The sequence below is a fragment of the Maniola hyperantus genome, chromosome 13 (genome assembly GCF_902806685.2).
Source record: "Maniola hyperantus chromosome 13, iAphHyp1.2, whole genome shotgun sequence".
Lineage (NCBI taxonomy): Eukaryota > Metazoa > Arthropoda > Insecta > Lepidoptera > Nymphalidae > Maniola > Maniola hyperantus.
In genome coordinates, this window is record NC_048548.1 from 1,348,666 (window position 1) to 1,364,250 (window position 15,585).

Sequence of the window (15,585 nt, forward strand, 5' to 3'; positions counted from 1 at the left end):
TCACAATCCACCCTATATCAGTAATCCTACCAGTCACTTACGCAAATAACTTGTAATCTAATCTTTTTCACATTTATGTACATTGTACATACATAGGTACTAGCTGACGCCCGCGACGTCGTACGCGTGGACTTAGGTTTTTAACAATCCCGTGGGAACTCTTTGGGTTTCCGGGATAAAAAGTAGCCTATGTCACTCTCCAGGTCTTTGACTATACCCATGCAAAAAATCACGTCCATTCGTTGCTCCGTTGCGACGTGATTGAAGGACAAACCAACAAACCAATAAACCAACAAACACTATTTCGCATTTGTAATAAAGGTACTGATAAGTACTTAAGTACGCCCTCTTACATGAAAGATTTCCTTGTCTGACTAATTTCGTCCATCCATACATCAATATCAATGCCCAAGTGTGTTTGTCTGTACATATATGTTACCTTTTCACGGCCCATCTATTTAATCGATTTTAACGACTTGTAACATGTAAGTGTATTTCGGCTTTGTAGAGCGTTGTCTCTGTCACTCATAGGTTATGTGACTTTTGTCGGGCTCAATGACAAAGACCGAAAAACCGCTATCTCTTTCTAAAGGTCGATGAAAAATATTTTGTGCCGCGTACTGTACTGTGGTTTTCTTCAAAGCCGTTTCTGTGACTTCATCATCATCGGCCCGTGGACGTCCACTGTTGGTCATAGGCCTTCTCTATAGAGTGCCACCACATCCGGTCCTCAGCTTTCCTCATCCAGCCACTTCCCGCCAGCCTTTTTTTATCGTCGGTCCATCGTACTGGAGGGCGTTCTACACTACGCTTGCTTATACGCGGTCTCCACTCAAGGACTTTCCGGCTCCAACGGGCATCGCCTCTACGACAGGCATGACTTGCCCACTGCCACTTCAGCTTGCTAATAGTTTGGGCTATGTCAGTGACCTTGGTTCTCCTGCGGATCTCGTCATTTCAGATCTTATCCCTCAGCGAAATTCCTAACATACCTAGCCCTCTCCATAGCTTGCTGAGCTACTTTGAATTTGTGAACAAGGCCGTTTGTCAGTGTCCACGTTTCAGCACCATAGGTGAGGACGGGAAGGACACACTGATTAAATATTTTCGTCTTCAGGCACTGAGGATTATGATGTACAGTGCTACAAGGCTCTCTTGGCAGTTGAATGACATTGACAGGGGGGCGCTGTTGGAGAACACAGGCTTAGAATATTCAAACAAGAACAAAGGGGACACTTGACGGCAACGTTCGTTCCGATTTTCGCCACGCGCCAAGATAGCCTTGTCGCACTGTAGATATAATTATGTTACAATTCGTTAAAATAATGAAGTCGGTTGAAAAGTTACAACTATGGGCTCTAAATAAGAATGTTTTACGCAGCAACTAAAGTAGGTCAAACTATCCACCAAATTGTGGTTTAAACAGTAGATAGAGTTAATTACTGCCTAAACTCCTGAACGGATAGAACATAAACTGCATACAACGCCCAGTGAGGGCGAACTCCTACAAAACTAATTACTCAAACTCTGATAAACCAGCGAGTTATGGCCAATTCTATTATGTTAATAACAACACACCCATTCCGCTTCAACTCGACTCAATAAGGGTCGACGCATACCCACAGAGAACAGTGGACATGTCGCACATAAAAGGTTTTTAAAAATCTCGTCCGAACTCTTTGTTTTTTCGCAACAAAAAATAGCCTGTATCACTCTCCAGTACCCGTAGTACAAGATTTTACGTCTCACCAAACCAAACCAAATTCGAGAGTCGAAATACTTCCGCGTTACAGTAAACTGGATCGTAAATGCCTTGTTTTAAAGCTCAAGTTTGTCTACACTTCTACAGCCAGCGCTCCAAGCGGAAACATTGCGAAATTAAAATCAGTGGCATTGAATATTTGACTTCAATTCAAGGCTGTTTAGGTCCATTTTACTGTAACGCGGAAGTATTTCGACTCTCGAATTTGGTTTGGTTTGGTGAGACGTAAAATCTTGTACTACGGGTACTGGTCTTTTACTATATCCATGTTGAAAATCATGTCGATCTGTTACTCTGTTGCGACGTGATTAATGAATATACCAATAAACTTAAAACCAACAAACACTTTCGCATTTATAATATGAGTATAGTGACGCTGTCGCTGTGATAAAACGATCACATATCCATCAATAATTTGATTGATCCACTCTGCTCCACTCCACTCCACTCCACTCCACTCCACTCCACTCCGTTTCACTCCGCTTCGCTTGAGTTTACACGAGCGTATGATGAAGGCAGAATGCGCATAAAAGACAGGGTTATGTTGTTTACGGCTACCTGGGTAAATGTGTGGTATCCTTTATACCCAAGTTATAGTCCGCAACAGGTAGAGATGGCAATCGGGGTATGAGGCAGAGGCTGTGCGGGTGTGCGGGGGTCCCCACCCCGATTGCCACCTTGACCTGTCGAAATATACGTACAAAAAAAGGAATAAAATATGTAAAAAGTTATATTTTGATTGCATCGCGCGCTGTGGCGCGGCGCGCGGGCGTGCTGCCAGATGATGAATATGCAGATCAAACAATACCGCAATGGCGTATTTATTGTATTTACTTTTTAATTGTTTATTTTAAACAATTAAAATCCATACTGATTGTCGGCTCATTGTTCAATTCAATCAATTCCCAAATATCTATATAATAACTCTTAGGTGTGCTAATAGCTTAATTGTTAAAAATTATTGATCTAATATTTTTAAGTCATATTATAATTTTAAATGAAAATTATTATATTGATTATCAATGGTTAACAAATAAACTATTAATAAACTTAAATCTAAAAAAAAAAAGTCATATAATTTATACTCCTCGTAGCTCTAGTTTTAAGTTTGCGTAATAATTATCACCACTATTATATCTTAGAAATCCAACATCTGACCATCAAAAAGAGTAATTTATTACCTATTTTGAATAAATCATTTGACTTAGACTTTGACTTTTCTTTTTATAATATTAAAAAATAAATAAACGTGGTTTTTGAAGCCAATTACTTGATTCTTTGAACATCCGAAATGTGTCTCAACACCGCTTTAGAGACGTGAATCGCCTTAACCGATTTTGAAAACTATCCAAAATCGGAAATGATTTATTGATATAAAAAAAACTTGTTTAGTGTTTTTAAATATTGCATTTTAGTTACGTTACAATTTCTAGAACTAACTAATAAGTACAATTTCTAATACACTACGTTTTAGCTGTGCCAGAAGCATTGAGCCAAGGCTCTACAACCTAAAAAAATGTATCCTTAGATTTTAGTTATGGGCCATTCTTCCATATTCTCAGTTTTAGTTACAGGTTTTCTATTTTTAGAGCTATATTTCCACCAAAACCTGTAAAAAATTGGGCTTATGTGAGAGCTTAGAATTTATAGCTAATCCTATTTCAATACTGTAAACATGCTAGGGCAAAGAAAAAGGATGTGGTGCCTTCCAATTCACCGGTTCACTACAGAGCACGGGTCTCCTCTCAGAATGAGAAGGGTTTTGGTCATAGTCTACCACGCTAGCCAAGTGCGGGTTGACAGACTTAGCACATCTTTAGTAGAGAACTCATGCATGCGGGTTTCCTCACGATGTTTTCCTTCACCGTTAAAGCAAGTAAATTTTGCCTATCCGCACTGGGCCAGCGTGGCAGACTATGGCCTAAACCCTTCTCACTCCGAGAGGAGACCCGTCTCAGTAGAAGCCCGGCAATGGGTTAATCGTAATGATGATGACTGGGCCAGAGTGGCATGGAAAATTGTTTTACCTTTCCGTCAGCATAATACAAGTTCCCAGGATAAACCCAGCAGCCAGCACAATGAACGCCGGGGCAGCTCCTCCTAAAGCCAGGGCTCTTGGGGAGCTTCCTGCACACTTCACCTCCCGGGACCAGGTCCTCTCATGCGTGCACTGGAATATACCTCTTTCTAGAAGACGAGCTAGGCTGAAAGAATGATTGATTTTTAAATAGAGGGTCTTCCAAAATACATAAAATCCACGTTCTTTGTTAGTTTCAAGTGTAATAACCAACCAGACCAGAAATTTAGTAATTATATAATTCCAAACCCCTGCCAGGAATCGAACCCGGGACCTCCCACTGCGTACCACTACGCCAGGGAGGAGGGAGGTATATAGTTAGGGCCCTACGTTGAATCTAAAAAACTAAATTACCTCCAGCTAAAAAACTCCCGGTACGGACTGTTCTTCTGTACACTGGAATAAAGCAAAACTTTCTCTATAGAATGTAAAGAGTCCAGATCACATAGCTCTTGTTGGTCGAAGGTGCGAGAGATTCTGTCGTTCGCCGCGTTCGTCTCAGCGTGGTATGCATATCCTGGAGTCAGTATAGAGCTTTTAAAATTCCAAATCAAATTTTTTTTTGTCAAAGACCAAAGTCAAATACTTTGTTAAAAAAAAAACGGACCGAATTGCTGAAACCACCTCCTTTTTAGAAGTCAGTTAAAAATACTAGCCAGACTCGCACTTAATCGGTTTTTAGGGTTCCGTACCTCAAAAGGAAAAACGGAACCCTTATATTATACCCTTATACTTTGTTGTCTGTCTGTAAAGAAACCTATAGGGTACTTCCTGTTGACCTATAGAATCGTGAAGTTTGGCATAAAGGTAGGTTTCATAGCAGACATGAGGGCAAAAATCTAAAAACCATGAATTTGTGGTTACATCACAGGAAAAGAATTAAAATGTGTTCGTGTACAAATATTGCTACTTTCAACTTTCAAAGTAAGATTACTATACCAAGTGGGGCATCACATGAAAGGGCTTTACTTGTACATTTTAAAACAGATTTTTTATTTATTTTAAGCATAATAGTTTTTGATTTATCGTGCAAAATGTCAATAAAATACGATTGTAGAACGGGACCCTCAGTGCGCGAGTCGCACTCTCTTCGTCGACTCGACTCGACTCGTCGACGACTTCTCTATGTCACTCAGGAGTAATGTAGCTTTCTACTGGTGAAAGAATTTTTTAAATCGGCTCAGTAGTTCCAAAGATTACCCCCTACAAACAAACTTAACGACATTACCTCTTTATATAATAGTATAGATATAGTAGATAGAAAATGAGCCGAATTGCCGAAACCACCTCCTTTTTGGAAGTCGGTTAAAAATACCAGACCAGACCAGACCAGACTCCCAATCGTTTTTTTAAAGAAAATCATTACCTCCTTTTCTAACCAACTCGATGCCTTCGTTCATAGACGCAACCACAGTTGTTCCTTTCTTCATCATGTTTCTTAATTTACTTTTTAACGCATCCTCACTATCTGCCTTCTTGTTGTTGAAATAATAGTCCGGCAACTGGAAAAATGCATTATTAATTAATTCAACTACGGTATCTCCATCATCATCATGATAACCCATCGCCGGCTCACTACAAAGCACGGGTCTCCTCTCAGAGTGAGAAGGTTTTTGGCCATAGTGTACCACGCTGGTCATGTGCGGATTCGTAGACTTCACACACCTTTGAGAGCATTATGGAAAACTCTCAGGCATGCAGGTTTCCACATGATGTTTTCCTTCATCGTTAAAGCAAGTGATATTTAATTACTTAAAACGCACATAACTCCGAAAAGTTCGAGGTGCGTGCCCGGGATCGAACCCCCGACCTCCGATTAGAAGGCGGACGTGCTAACCACTAGGCTATCACAGCTTATAGTGTATAGCTTATAGGTATACAAACGTAAGAATGTAAACTAATCAAGCTCGATGTAGTTTTGTAGACAAGTTCTAGAAACTACAAAAGTTAGTTCGCGTGCCCGAAATAGAATTGTTTCTCTACTTGAGTATTCTGAATTCTATGGTATTAGTAAATAAATAAATAATCATTTATTTGCAAGAACGTTGGTACAAAATAAAATAAAAATAAAATAAAATAAAAATCTTTTTTATTCGTATAAACTTTTACAAGCACTTACGAATAGTCGGATGCATCTACCACTGGTTCAAAAAAATACAACAAAATGGAATACAAAAAAATGGAAGTATACAATACTAGCTGATACCCGCGACTTCGTACGCGTGGATTTAGGTTTTTAAAAATCCTGTGGGAACTTAAATTTTCCTGGATAAAAAGTAGCCTATGTCCTTCCCCGGGATGCAAGCTATCGCTGTACCAAATTTCGTCAAAATTGGTTGAACGGATGGGCCGTGAAAGTCTAGCAGGCAGACAGACAGACAGACAGACAGACAGACAGACAGACACACTTTCGCATTTATAATATTAGTATGGATTGATAAAGTCGACTAAATTAATAGTGTGCAAATATTTACTACTATAATATAGTAGGTTATAAAACTTTATGATCCTCACATAGACTAATATATTATGGATCCTCAAAATAATGCACTTCGAGATCTAAAGCTACGGCCACACTTACGTGTCATGAACGCGGGATGCGGGACGCAATGCGGGAGCGTCCGCAACGCGAATCTATATACGTGCACACCTAACCGCCACGCTGTTGACTTTCTCGCTTCATAGTCACCTATGCATACTGATTCTCTAACTCAGAGTCTAACACTGATTGATAGCCATAGAGCTCATTTGACATTTATTTATAATCCATTGAAGGTTTGCTACGAAAAATCATTTAATATAAGCTATCATTCATCGTTGAACACTGAGTTAGCGAATCACCTAGCAGGTCGTGCAGGTTTGGATGTTGCTTCACCTGTAACCATGAATAAGTATATCCAGTATCCTCGAGTATTGGCTGAAGTGGACTGGCAAGCAGTTCCCACAGAGAGTTGATGGAAGGAGGAGGTCCGTTCAGCAGCCAGCTTACCACGCTGCTGGTATAGTAGTTGTATATCAAGATGCATGATAGACCTGTCACTAGTATTGTCATTTTCTTGGCTATAAAAAAATGTTCCATTTGAAAATTAAAAAAAAAAAAAACATAATTGACAAATATATCTACGAATTTTGAATTTTTTGAATACCTGCTGATGTTCTTCGCAAATCTTCGAACTCTTCAAAAACTAAAACAAAAAACCTAAACTTAATTAAATATTATAATCTTTTGATTATACTAACCCTTTGGTTGAATCGATTATCGAAGAAGAAATAAGTTAATCATCTGAGACGCTCAGTGGTTTATAAATACCAACTTAATAATGAATCATCATTCACTCGTATTCAAAATTTTAATTCAATATAACAATTGGAATTTCGGCTACTGAAATGATGACATACAGACAAGACAAGTAACATAGGACAAGTTGTATGTAACAAAATCACTGAAAATATACGCTTTTATTTATTTATTTGTGTCAAACTAGTAAAAAAATACTTGCATTGCTGACAAATCAACGCCATAACAGACAAAATGGAGTAATGATACGCGTTTATTGGCTGGTTTTCCACGATCACTGACAGCAGCAGAACGATGCAGCAAAGTATACAAATCCCAATCACACACCACCAGGTGCCTGGTGAAAATGGACGTAGAAACTCATTCTCGAAATTGCCCACACCTTGAGAAGGGATGCGGTAGTAAAATCGACTTCTAAAATTAAAAGGAGAAAATACAGGGTGTAACCAGAACGCTAGCAAAAACCAAGACAGGTGATACTATTGATGATTACTGATAATGATAACATCAAAAAAACGCAAAAAATCCAAAAAAAATCCTATATAAGTTCACGCACATAAAACATCTGACTGACGCTAGAGGTCAATGATCGTTGCGTAAGTAGACCATTCAGAGTCAATACCATGTCGTAGGTGGGGCATTGATCCAAGCTTTGCACGCTATACATCGCGGGATTGAAAAATACTAAATCACTAACTACAAATTAAGGCAAATGGTTATTGGTATTGGTTTGTGTTTAGGTAGTATAATAATAACGCTAAGTTTTTGCTAGCGTTCTGGTTACACCCTGTATGAACAAGTTTGAGTTGAAAAAAAATAGGGTCTTCCCGATTGAATTTCTGCCACGGCGGCCAATCTCCATAGAGATTAGCCAACTGCGCGGGTGATGTTTATAGTACATAAGTGTATGCGCAAACACAGGTGCACTTTCTATTCCCTCACTCTCGTACCCCAATGGCACGGAAATCCGACACGACCGGAGAAAGATCAGGCGCAGGTCTGACAGCTTTACGTGCTCTCCGAGGCCAAAATGACGAAAATCATGTTTTTTCAAAATAAGTAGACAATCGTAAGTCCTGTGTAGAATATTCACCTACCCGCCTGGAGCACTTCGACCACCCGTTGTGCCAGATCCTTTTTTCCACGCACATGCAAACTGTGGAATTAACTCCTTTCGAAGGTGTTCCCATTTCGACATGGGGTTATTCAAGGGGTAGTGCCAGATCCTTTTTTCCACGCGCATGCAAACTGTGGAATTAACTCCCTTCGAAGGTTGTCCCATTACGACATGGGGTTATTCAAGGCGTTGACCAACAAATTCCTGAAAGGCTGGCAACGCATTGGCGGTTCCTCTGGAACCGCAAATTTTTATGGGCGACGCTAATCACTTAACATCAGGTGACCTACCGCGTGCTCGTTTGCTTGTTATTTTTTATTAAAATAAATATGAATACAGGTCAGTGATTGTAACTTACTCAATAAAAGTGACAGGTGGTGCGATCACATCATATCTGTCAAATTGTGCTGGATGAAGGCGCAAAAGTGGCGTAATGTCTTGCTCTCGAAAGTAAAGTGCGTTCGTCACTGCCTGGAAATTGTTTCAAAGTTCATGTTGGGTCCTAATGGCTGGCTCACTACAGAGCACGGGTATCCTCTCAGAGTAAGAAGGGTTTTGGCCACAGGCAACCACGATGGCCAAGTGTGGATAAACAGACTTCACACACCTTTGAGAACATTATGAAGAACTCGACATGCAGGTTTCCTCACGATGTTTTCTTTCACCGTTAACGCTTTAATATTAGGCAACTGTCCCTTTGCCGATTAGCGAGAAGTGAGTTGAGTTTTAAACTCGAGTTGGCGAGTTAGAATAATTTCTTTTCGGTGAGCTAGTTTTTTCTTTGTTAGCCCTTGTCGCAGTCATAAACTAGTGCAGGAAAAGTTCTTACTGACAGTGCACACACATCAATTATTAATATATTTATATCTTTTATTCACACAGAATCGATTTCTTGAGCGAGAAATTAATAGTCGATAGCTATAGTCGCTTGCTTGTTAGCGGTGGGACAAGTACCTTATGCCAGTATTTAAAAAGATATTAACCTTGTGTTCCTTTATATAATCACCGACCCATATATCCATAATGGTGTAATTGTATCTGAAAATGAGAAAGAACATGGCATAATAATAGGGATAATGACTACTAGTCAAATCAGCGACTTTTTATAGACATCAAAACGCTCGCTTAGTAAGGGAGCTTGTATGAAATACACAGATGTGACGTCATAAACATTTGACGTAAGTTTTTTTGTTAAATCGATAATTGGAAATGGTTAGCAAATTTAAAACTAACAGCGGACGTGGATTTTACAAATTTTGGAAGATCCTTATTTAATCATTCCTAAGAAATGATTTATTTTTGACATAAGCGTCAACCCCATTGAATATTAGTAAAGCGTAACCGTCGAGTTTCGTGACTTACGGGACCACTAAACCTGCATGTATCCCGCATCACGTCCCGCATCCCGCGTTCTTGACGCGCAGATGTGGCTGTAGCCTTAAAAAATAGACTAGCGCTTGGTTTCAATCAGACTAGCATGCTGATTCACTAACTCAGTGTTCAACATTGAATGATAGCCTCCGAGCTCATTTGGCATTCGTTGGTTTTACATTGCTGTATAACTGAGTGATATCGACATGATTTTTCGTAGAAAACCTTCAATGAATTTAAAATAAATATTATATGAGCTCGTGTTATATTCATCGTCGTCACTTAGCGAATCATCTCGCTGATGGCTAGGGATGATACAGCCTAAGATGGAGTGGGCCTAGAAGATGCCTCTTGACCTCTAGGCTCTTGAATTAAATGTATAGTTCCCGACAGTTAAATAGTCGCGTCCGACCTACGATGCGAGTGCGAGCTCGCGCACGTATTGTTCCACACGGTCGTATACTGTGTACGGATGTAGCACTCACACTAATGCAGATGGCAGACGTGGGGTGCGGCGTAGCACTTGGGCTGGTGTGTTCACCACTGGCGCTAAAAATGCTATAGCGACGTGTCTTGCGGTTTCAAGAACGACTATTTAACTGCCGCAGACTATACCTACTTACCTAAAGTTATGTATACCAGCGATTTCATGTAGGAGTATAGCGCTTGTGTGAGATACAGTAGATACTCTATAATCAGGGGTCATACTTAATATCATCTGCGGATCAAACACTGGAGGTATCGGTGTCATCTGCAATTTAGAGCCAAAGTTAGAGGTGTGTGCCCGAGATCGAACCTCCGACCCTCAGGATAGAAGTCCGATGTCTGGACCACTAGGCTATCACCACTTGTTATATTAATGTATTATTATTCTAGACTGTAGTAATTATAATAGTACTTACTACTACTACCATTTTGAAAGCCATCTCCTGAAAATCCCAACGTCTATAATATTTAAATTCCTTTGAAATGTTCAGACCTAAATTAATAATGTTATCTATATATATAAAAGGAGAAGGTGACTGACTGACTGACTGACTGACTGACTGACTGACTGACTGACTGATCTATCAACGCACAGCTCAAACTACTGGATGGATCGGGCTGAAATCAGGCATGCAGATAGCTATTATGACGTAGGCATCCGCTAAGAAAGGATTTTTGAAAATTCAACTCCTAAGGGGGTTAAATAGAAGTTTGAAATTTTGTAGTCCACGCGGACGAAGTCGCGAGCATAAGCTAGTTAGGTATATTTTTGTACCTCAAGATGCATAAAACTATATTATGTGCTCGTATATTTATTAAAATTTAAAGAAATGTATATACCTTTATCTACATTCCAGTCTCCTATATTTTTGATGACGAATTTTCCGTTGCGTGCTTTTCCAAAATTATACACTTCGTACAATTTAAAAGAAGAATCATCTGTCAAAAAATAGAAAGCAGTTGGCTAGTAAGTTTTTTTTTATTCACTGTAGGCACAGGCTCATCTGTTGGGAAGTTTGACGATCTTCCTGGTACAGTGGTGAGCGCTGTGGTCTTATTAGTGAAAGGTTCTGGGTTCGATTCCCGGAAGGGGAAATTTCCAATTTTATAATTTCTAAATTTTCTCTGGTCTGGTGAGAGGCTTTGGCCGTGGCAAGCTTTAAAACTAAAGCTACGAATGTTCTGAGAGGGCCCACAACAAACTCAGCCGGGTATTCTTTTTATTATTACCATGTCACAAAATCATTTATTAGAACTTAAACTTGAAGCAACTCATTCCCAAGCTTTCTTTTTTCCGTTGGAAAACCAATTATTGATTTAAATAATCTTAAAATCTAAATAATCATTGCAGTAGGATTTTTATCATGTCTTCATTTTCTTCGCATTATTTTAATGTATACTGTAAGTTACCTTATCAAGACGACTATTTGTTCTATAAATAAAATATTACTTATTAATTTATCGTTTAACAATTTCAAGAGATCGATAACATATAACCTACTTACCTATTTTAACTGACAATGTAATATCAGCATCTATGCTCAAGTGCAGATTACTGAGAACTGCTGTTGATGTCATTTCATTCTCGTTAACATTATATATCTCATCATCAAGAGTCCCTTCAGAATCATCTGTTTCATTTCCCAGAATAACGTCATTTTTGAAAACTTCACTTTCTTCTTTAATGAGCCATTTGTGTTTGGAATCGAAGAGAACGTTTCCAGATGCCTACAAATTAAAGACTGTTGTTATATAGCGTTGGTTTTAGTATAAGACCCCCCAGTTTTAACCTCCAATTATAATATGGGTCCCTTCAAGTCATCTTCTAGGCAAGCGCGCTCCATCTTAGGCTGCATCATCACTTGCCACCAGGTCCGATTGCTGCCAAGCGCTTGTGTAATATTTGAAAAAAAGCAAAACCTGAAAGTAGTTTGTTTAGGATCAGTAACAGAATCGATTGAACCATTTTTACGTGTTATATTTTAATTCAAAAAACACTTTAAAATCCTGCAAGTTTGGTCACCTAGTTAAGTGACCAAATGCACCAGCTAATAGGCTACTTGACAATTTTTTTAAGTTGGTCTTAAATGGTTAATATTTGTCCTATTATATCAAAAAAATTAACACTATATTTTTTTTATTTTTTTTATTTTTGTTTATTTGAAAGTAATCAACAGCGTAAATACATAATTATTATTTAAATTTAAATCTAGGTATAACAGAAGGCCAAAAGAGATTACTTAAAATTATAATTAAACTATTTTAACAGAATAGAGTAGAATAAATGTAGGTATATACAATAATAAAATAAAATTACAACAGTGTGTGTATGATAATAGTTAACAGTATAACCACAGGGTTATACTGTTGTTTACAAATGCATGACGTCAGAGCACAGATAATCTATCGGCCAAACATGGCCGACAGTGTTTTCACCTGTCTAAGAAAAATATTTTTTTAAATTAAAGTTTTACGGTTTTTAGGGCGCAAAAAAATATAGTGTTAATTTTTTTGATATAATAGGACAAATATTAACCATTTAAGACCAACTTAAAAAAATTGTCAAGTAGCCTATTCAAGCCGTGCAAGCGAGAGCGCGCACTATCGATGCTAGCCGTCCCGTTCTTTAACTGCCGCTAGCTTGGGGTGACCATGTTTTGCGAGGACAACGACTCAACACAACATGCTTTAACTTCGCATTTTTTTAACATTTTTGAAATTTTCGATAGGTGGGTACCTATATAATCTTGTATAAAAGTTTTTGCTTAAATATACTAAAACTAACGTTATATTGCTGATCTAGCGACTGACAGTGACTTCATCATCAACAAAACGTTACAGAGGGCCTTGATTTCGTCAAGCAAACTCCGTCATCAAGGCTGATCAGAAGCAGCTTCCTTCTAGCTTCGAACCCTCAAAACCCTCACGTCTTTCTCTACACCATCTATCTACGTTCTCTTATCTCTACGGTTTAGACGCTGGGTTTAGACATAATAATAATTGTTTTAATTGTCATTTTTTATTAAGGATATTCTATTACTTACGTGATACATAATTTCTTCAAAGTCAGGACATTTTGGATTTATGAAAACCCCGGTAGACGTTGTAGTTATTTTCAAACATAAATCGAGATCCTTTGAATAATTTTGCAGGTTTTTATCAATATTAAAACTTGATACAGCTATATTCTGAATTGATGCATATTTTGCAAAGTTATGGTGAAACCCTTTAAAAATTAACAAAAGTTAAAGTACCTATTGATACGATACATTTTTATTAAGTAAAGGAAATTTTTATCTTCTAAATATATAAAAGTAAAAGGTGACTGACTGACTGACTGATTGACTGATCTATCAACGCACTGCTCAAACGCGCTGGACGGATCGGGCTGTTCGGGGTGTGTCGGGTGTGTCGAAATTTGGCATGCAGATAGCTTTTATGACGTAGGCATCCGCTAAGAAAGGATTTTTGAAAATTCAACCCCTAAGGGGTGAAATAGGGGTTTGAAATTTGTGTAGTCCACGCGGACGAAGTCGCGAGCATAAGCTAGTTTTTATTCTAAATCTGAATTCTGATTTAAATATTATCTTTTTGTCGTAACAGGTCGTAACATAAAAATACTTGGATTGCGCCTTTGTTTATAGATACTACTTAGAAAAGAAAAGTAGATAAAAAGAGAAGAACTTTAGAGAAAAATAGATGCCATCTTACATGACTCTTTCCCACATGTCAATAAACACACAAAAGTCACACGCCTCCCTTTGAAGTAATCAACGGAAAAGTCAATCCAATGGCCCAATATCAACGGTGTCACATATGAGATGGTTATTAAGTGACTAATGAATAGCATTATGATTGCCAACGACCGCTGTGTTGCGTGTTTGAGAGGGCATTAAGTGAGTATCAAGTAACTATGAGGTTTATAAAGGTGGCCGTAATAAGCTATCAAATATTAAGACCGGCCGTAAGTGAGTGGTTTGCTTTGATGTGATATCATAATCATTATTATATTAACGTAGTTTTGAATACTAATGAGCGCCTTATTTATTATTATTATTGCTAAGTGTGTGTAATAGTATAGATAGCGGTAATCAACTTGATTTTTCCCGCTATATTGTCCGCATGAATTATATTTTTTAAAAATCTTATTGGAATTTAAACTTAAATTATAATTATTCTTAGTGGGATATTTTTCTTAGTGGGAGTCTACCTTAGCACAAGAATTTACTATGCAGAATCTCAAGATACAAGTACGTTGACATGTCAGCTGTATGATAAGCTTAGAATCCTATGCCTAAAATCTATCTATAATTAGGTAACCCTAAGATTTTAGATAGATTTTAGGCATCGTGGACTTTTTCAGAACTATTTGAAAGAAACAACACCACATTGTAGAGATTGCGCCTTTGTTTTAGGAATATTATTTCAGAAGAAAAATAGAGTTGAGGTAAAGAGAAGAAGAAAAGAGATACGGCCGGCCCCCGGCTACTTCTTATTTTTAAGGCAACCATTGGTCATCATTTTATCCCACTAAGTGGAATATGAGAGATTCTCCGACTGTGACAAATGGACCAATGGGCGGATATGACGACCATTTGGCTACTGAACTACATTACGTAGAAAGCGCTAAAATATTCTGGTCATTCTCAACTTTGTCTATTTTGGAGACAGTTTGAAGTAAAAAGGTAAGGGTTTTTGCGGTCTTTTTAGGGTTCCGTACCCGAAGGGTAAAACGGGACCGATTTACTAGATTTTTTTCAATGATATATCATATCATATTATCATAGAGAAATACAAAACCTTTGGCAAAATTACTTATTAGTAATTTTGCCAAAGGTTTCTATTTCTCTACTTCCATACCAACTTCCATACTAACTTCCATACTAATATTATAAATGCGAAAGTGTGTCTGTCTGTCTGTCTGTCTGTCTGCTAGCTTTTCACGGCTCAACCGTTCAACCGATTTTGACAAAATTTGGTACAGAGATACCTTGCATCCCGGGGAAGGACATAAGCTACTTTTTATCCCGGAAAATCAAAGGGACTACGGGATTTTTAAAAACCTAAATCCACGCGGACGAAGTCGCGGACATCAGCTAGTAGGTTATAAAGAAACTCCCAATAACTTGCAATTACGTGATATCTACTTTGATTCGTATTCGATTGAGTTGATATCATTTGCCTGTCATTTTTGACTCGATATCATTTTTGTGATCAAAGGGGACCTACCTATGGTAATATGTACGAGGACTTGGTAATTGACATGAATCTGTAAATAAAAATTAGGTACGCCCAACGATTTTATCTGCGTTGTTTTTAGGGTTCCGTACCCAAAACCTTTTAGAGCCTCAACGGTTAAGGCACGGACTGAAATCCGAAAGGTCGGCAATTCAAATCCCACCCGTTGCACTATTGTCCTAGCACAAGCTTTACGCTTAGTTGGAGGGGAAACGGGAATATTCTTCATGATTAGC

At 38.2% G+C, this 15,585-nt stretch overlaps 1 protein-coding gene across 1 annotated transcript; it reads right to left on the minus strand.

Moving 5' to 3' along the window:
* Positions 1-3,146: 3,146 nt before the first annotated feature.
* LOC117987819 (ionotropic receptor 75a-like) lies at positions 3,147-13,973 on the minus strand. The gene is made up of 15 exons (XM_034974884.2): positions 13,823-13,973; positions 13,156-13,337; positions 11,617-11,839; positions 10,952-11,050; positions 10,528-10,604; positions 10,249-10,376; positions 9,238-9,292; positions 8,613-8,725; positions 7,340-7,551; positions 6,986-7,024; positions 6,715-6,899; positions 5,206-5,341; positions 4,194-4,356; positions 3,790-3,966; positions 3,147-3,371 (listed from the first exon to the last, which is right to left on the minus strand). The coding sequence occupies exons 1-15, from the start codon at positions 13,959-13,961 to the stop codon at positions 3,287-3,289; spliced, it is 2,013 nt and encodes a 670-aa protein (XP_034830775.1). The 5' UTR covers positions 13,962-13,973; the 3' UTR covers positions 3,147-3,286.
* Between the last annotated feature and the right edge of the window lie 1,612 nt (positions 13,974-15,585).

What these genes read in the sequence shown, in the direction of transcription:
- LOC117987819 (XM_034974884.2), bottom strand. Translation starts at nt 13,961, where the DNA reads ATGCTATTCATTAGTCACTTAATAACCATCTCATATGTGACACCGTTG. An exon ending in GACATGTGGGAAAGAGTCAT is followed by an intron (nt 13,338 to 13,822) that starts GTAAGATGGCAT and finishes TAATTTTTAAAG; the next exon opens with GGTTTCACCATAACTTTGCA. An exon ending in TACATTGTCAGTTAAAATAG is followed by an intron (nt 11,051 to 11,616) that starts GTAAGTAGGTTA and finishes ATTTTTTGACAG; the next exon opens with ATGATTCTTCTTTTAAATTG.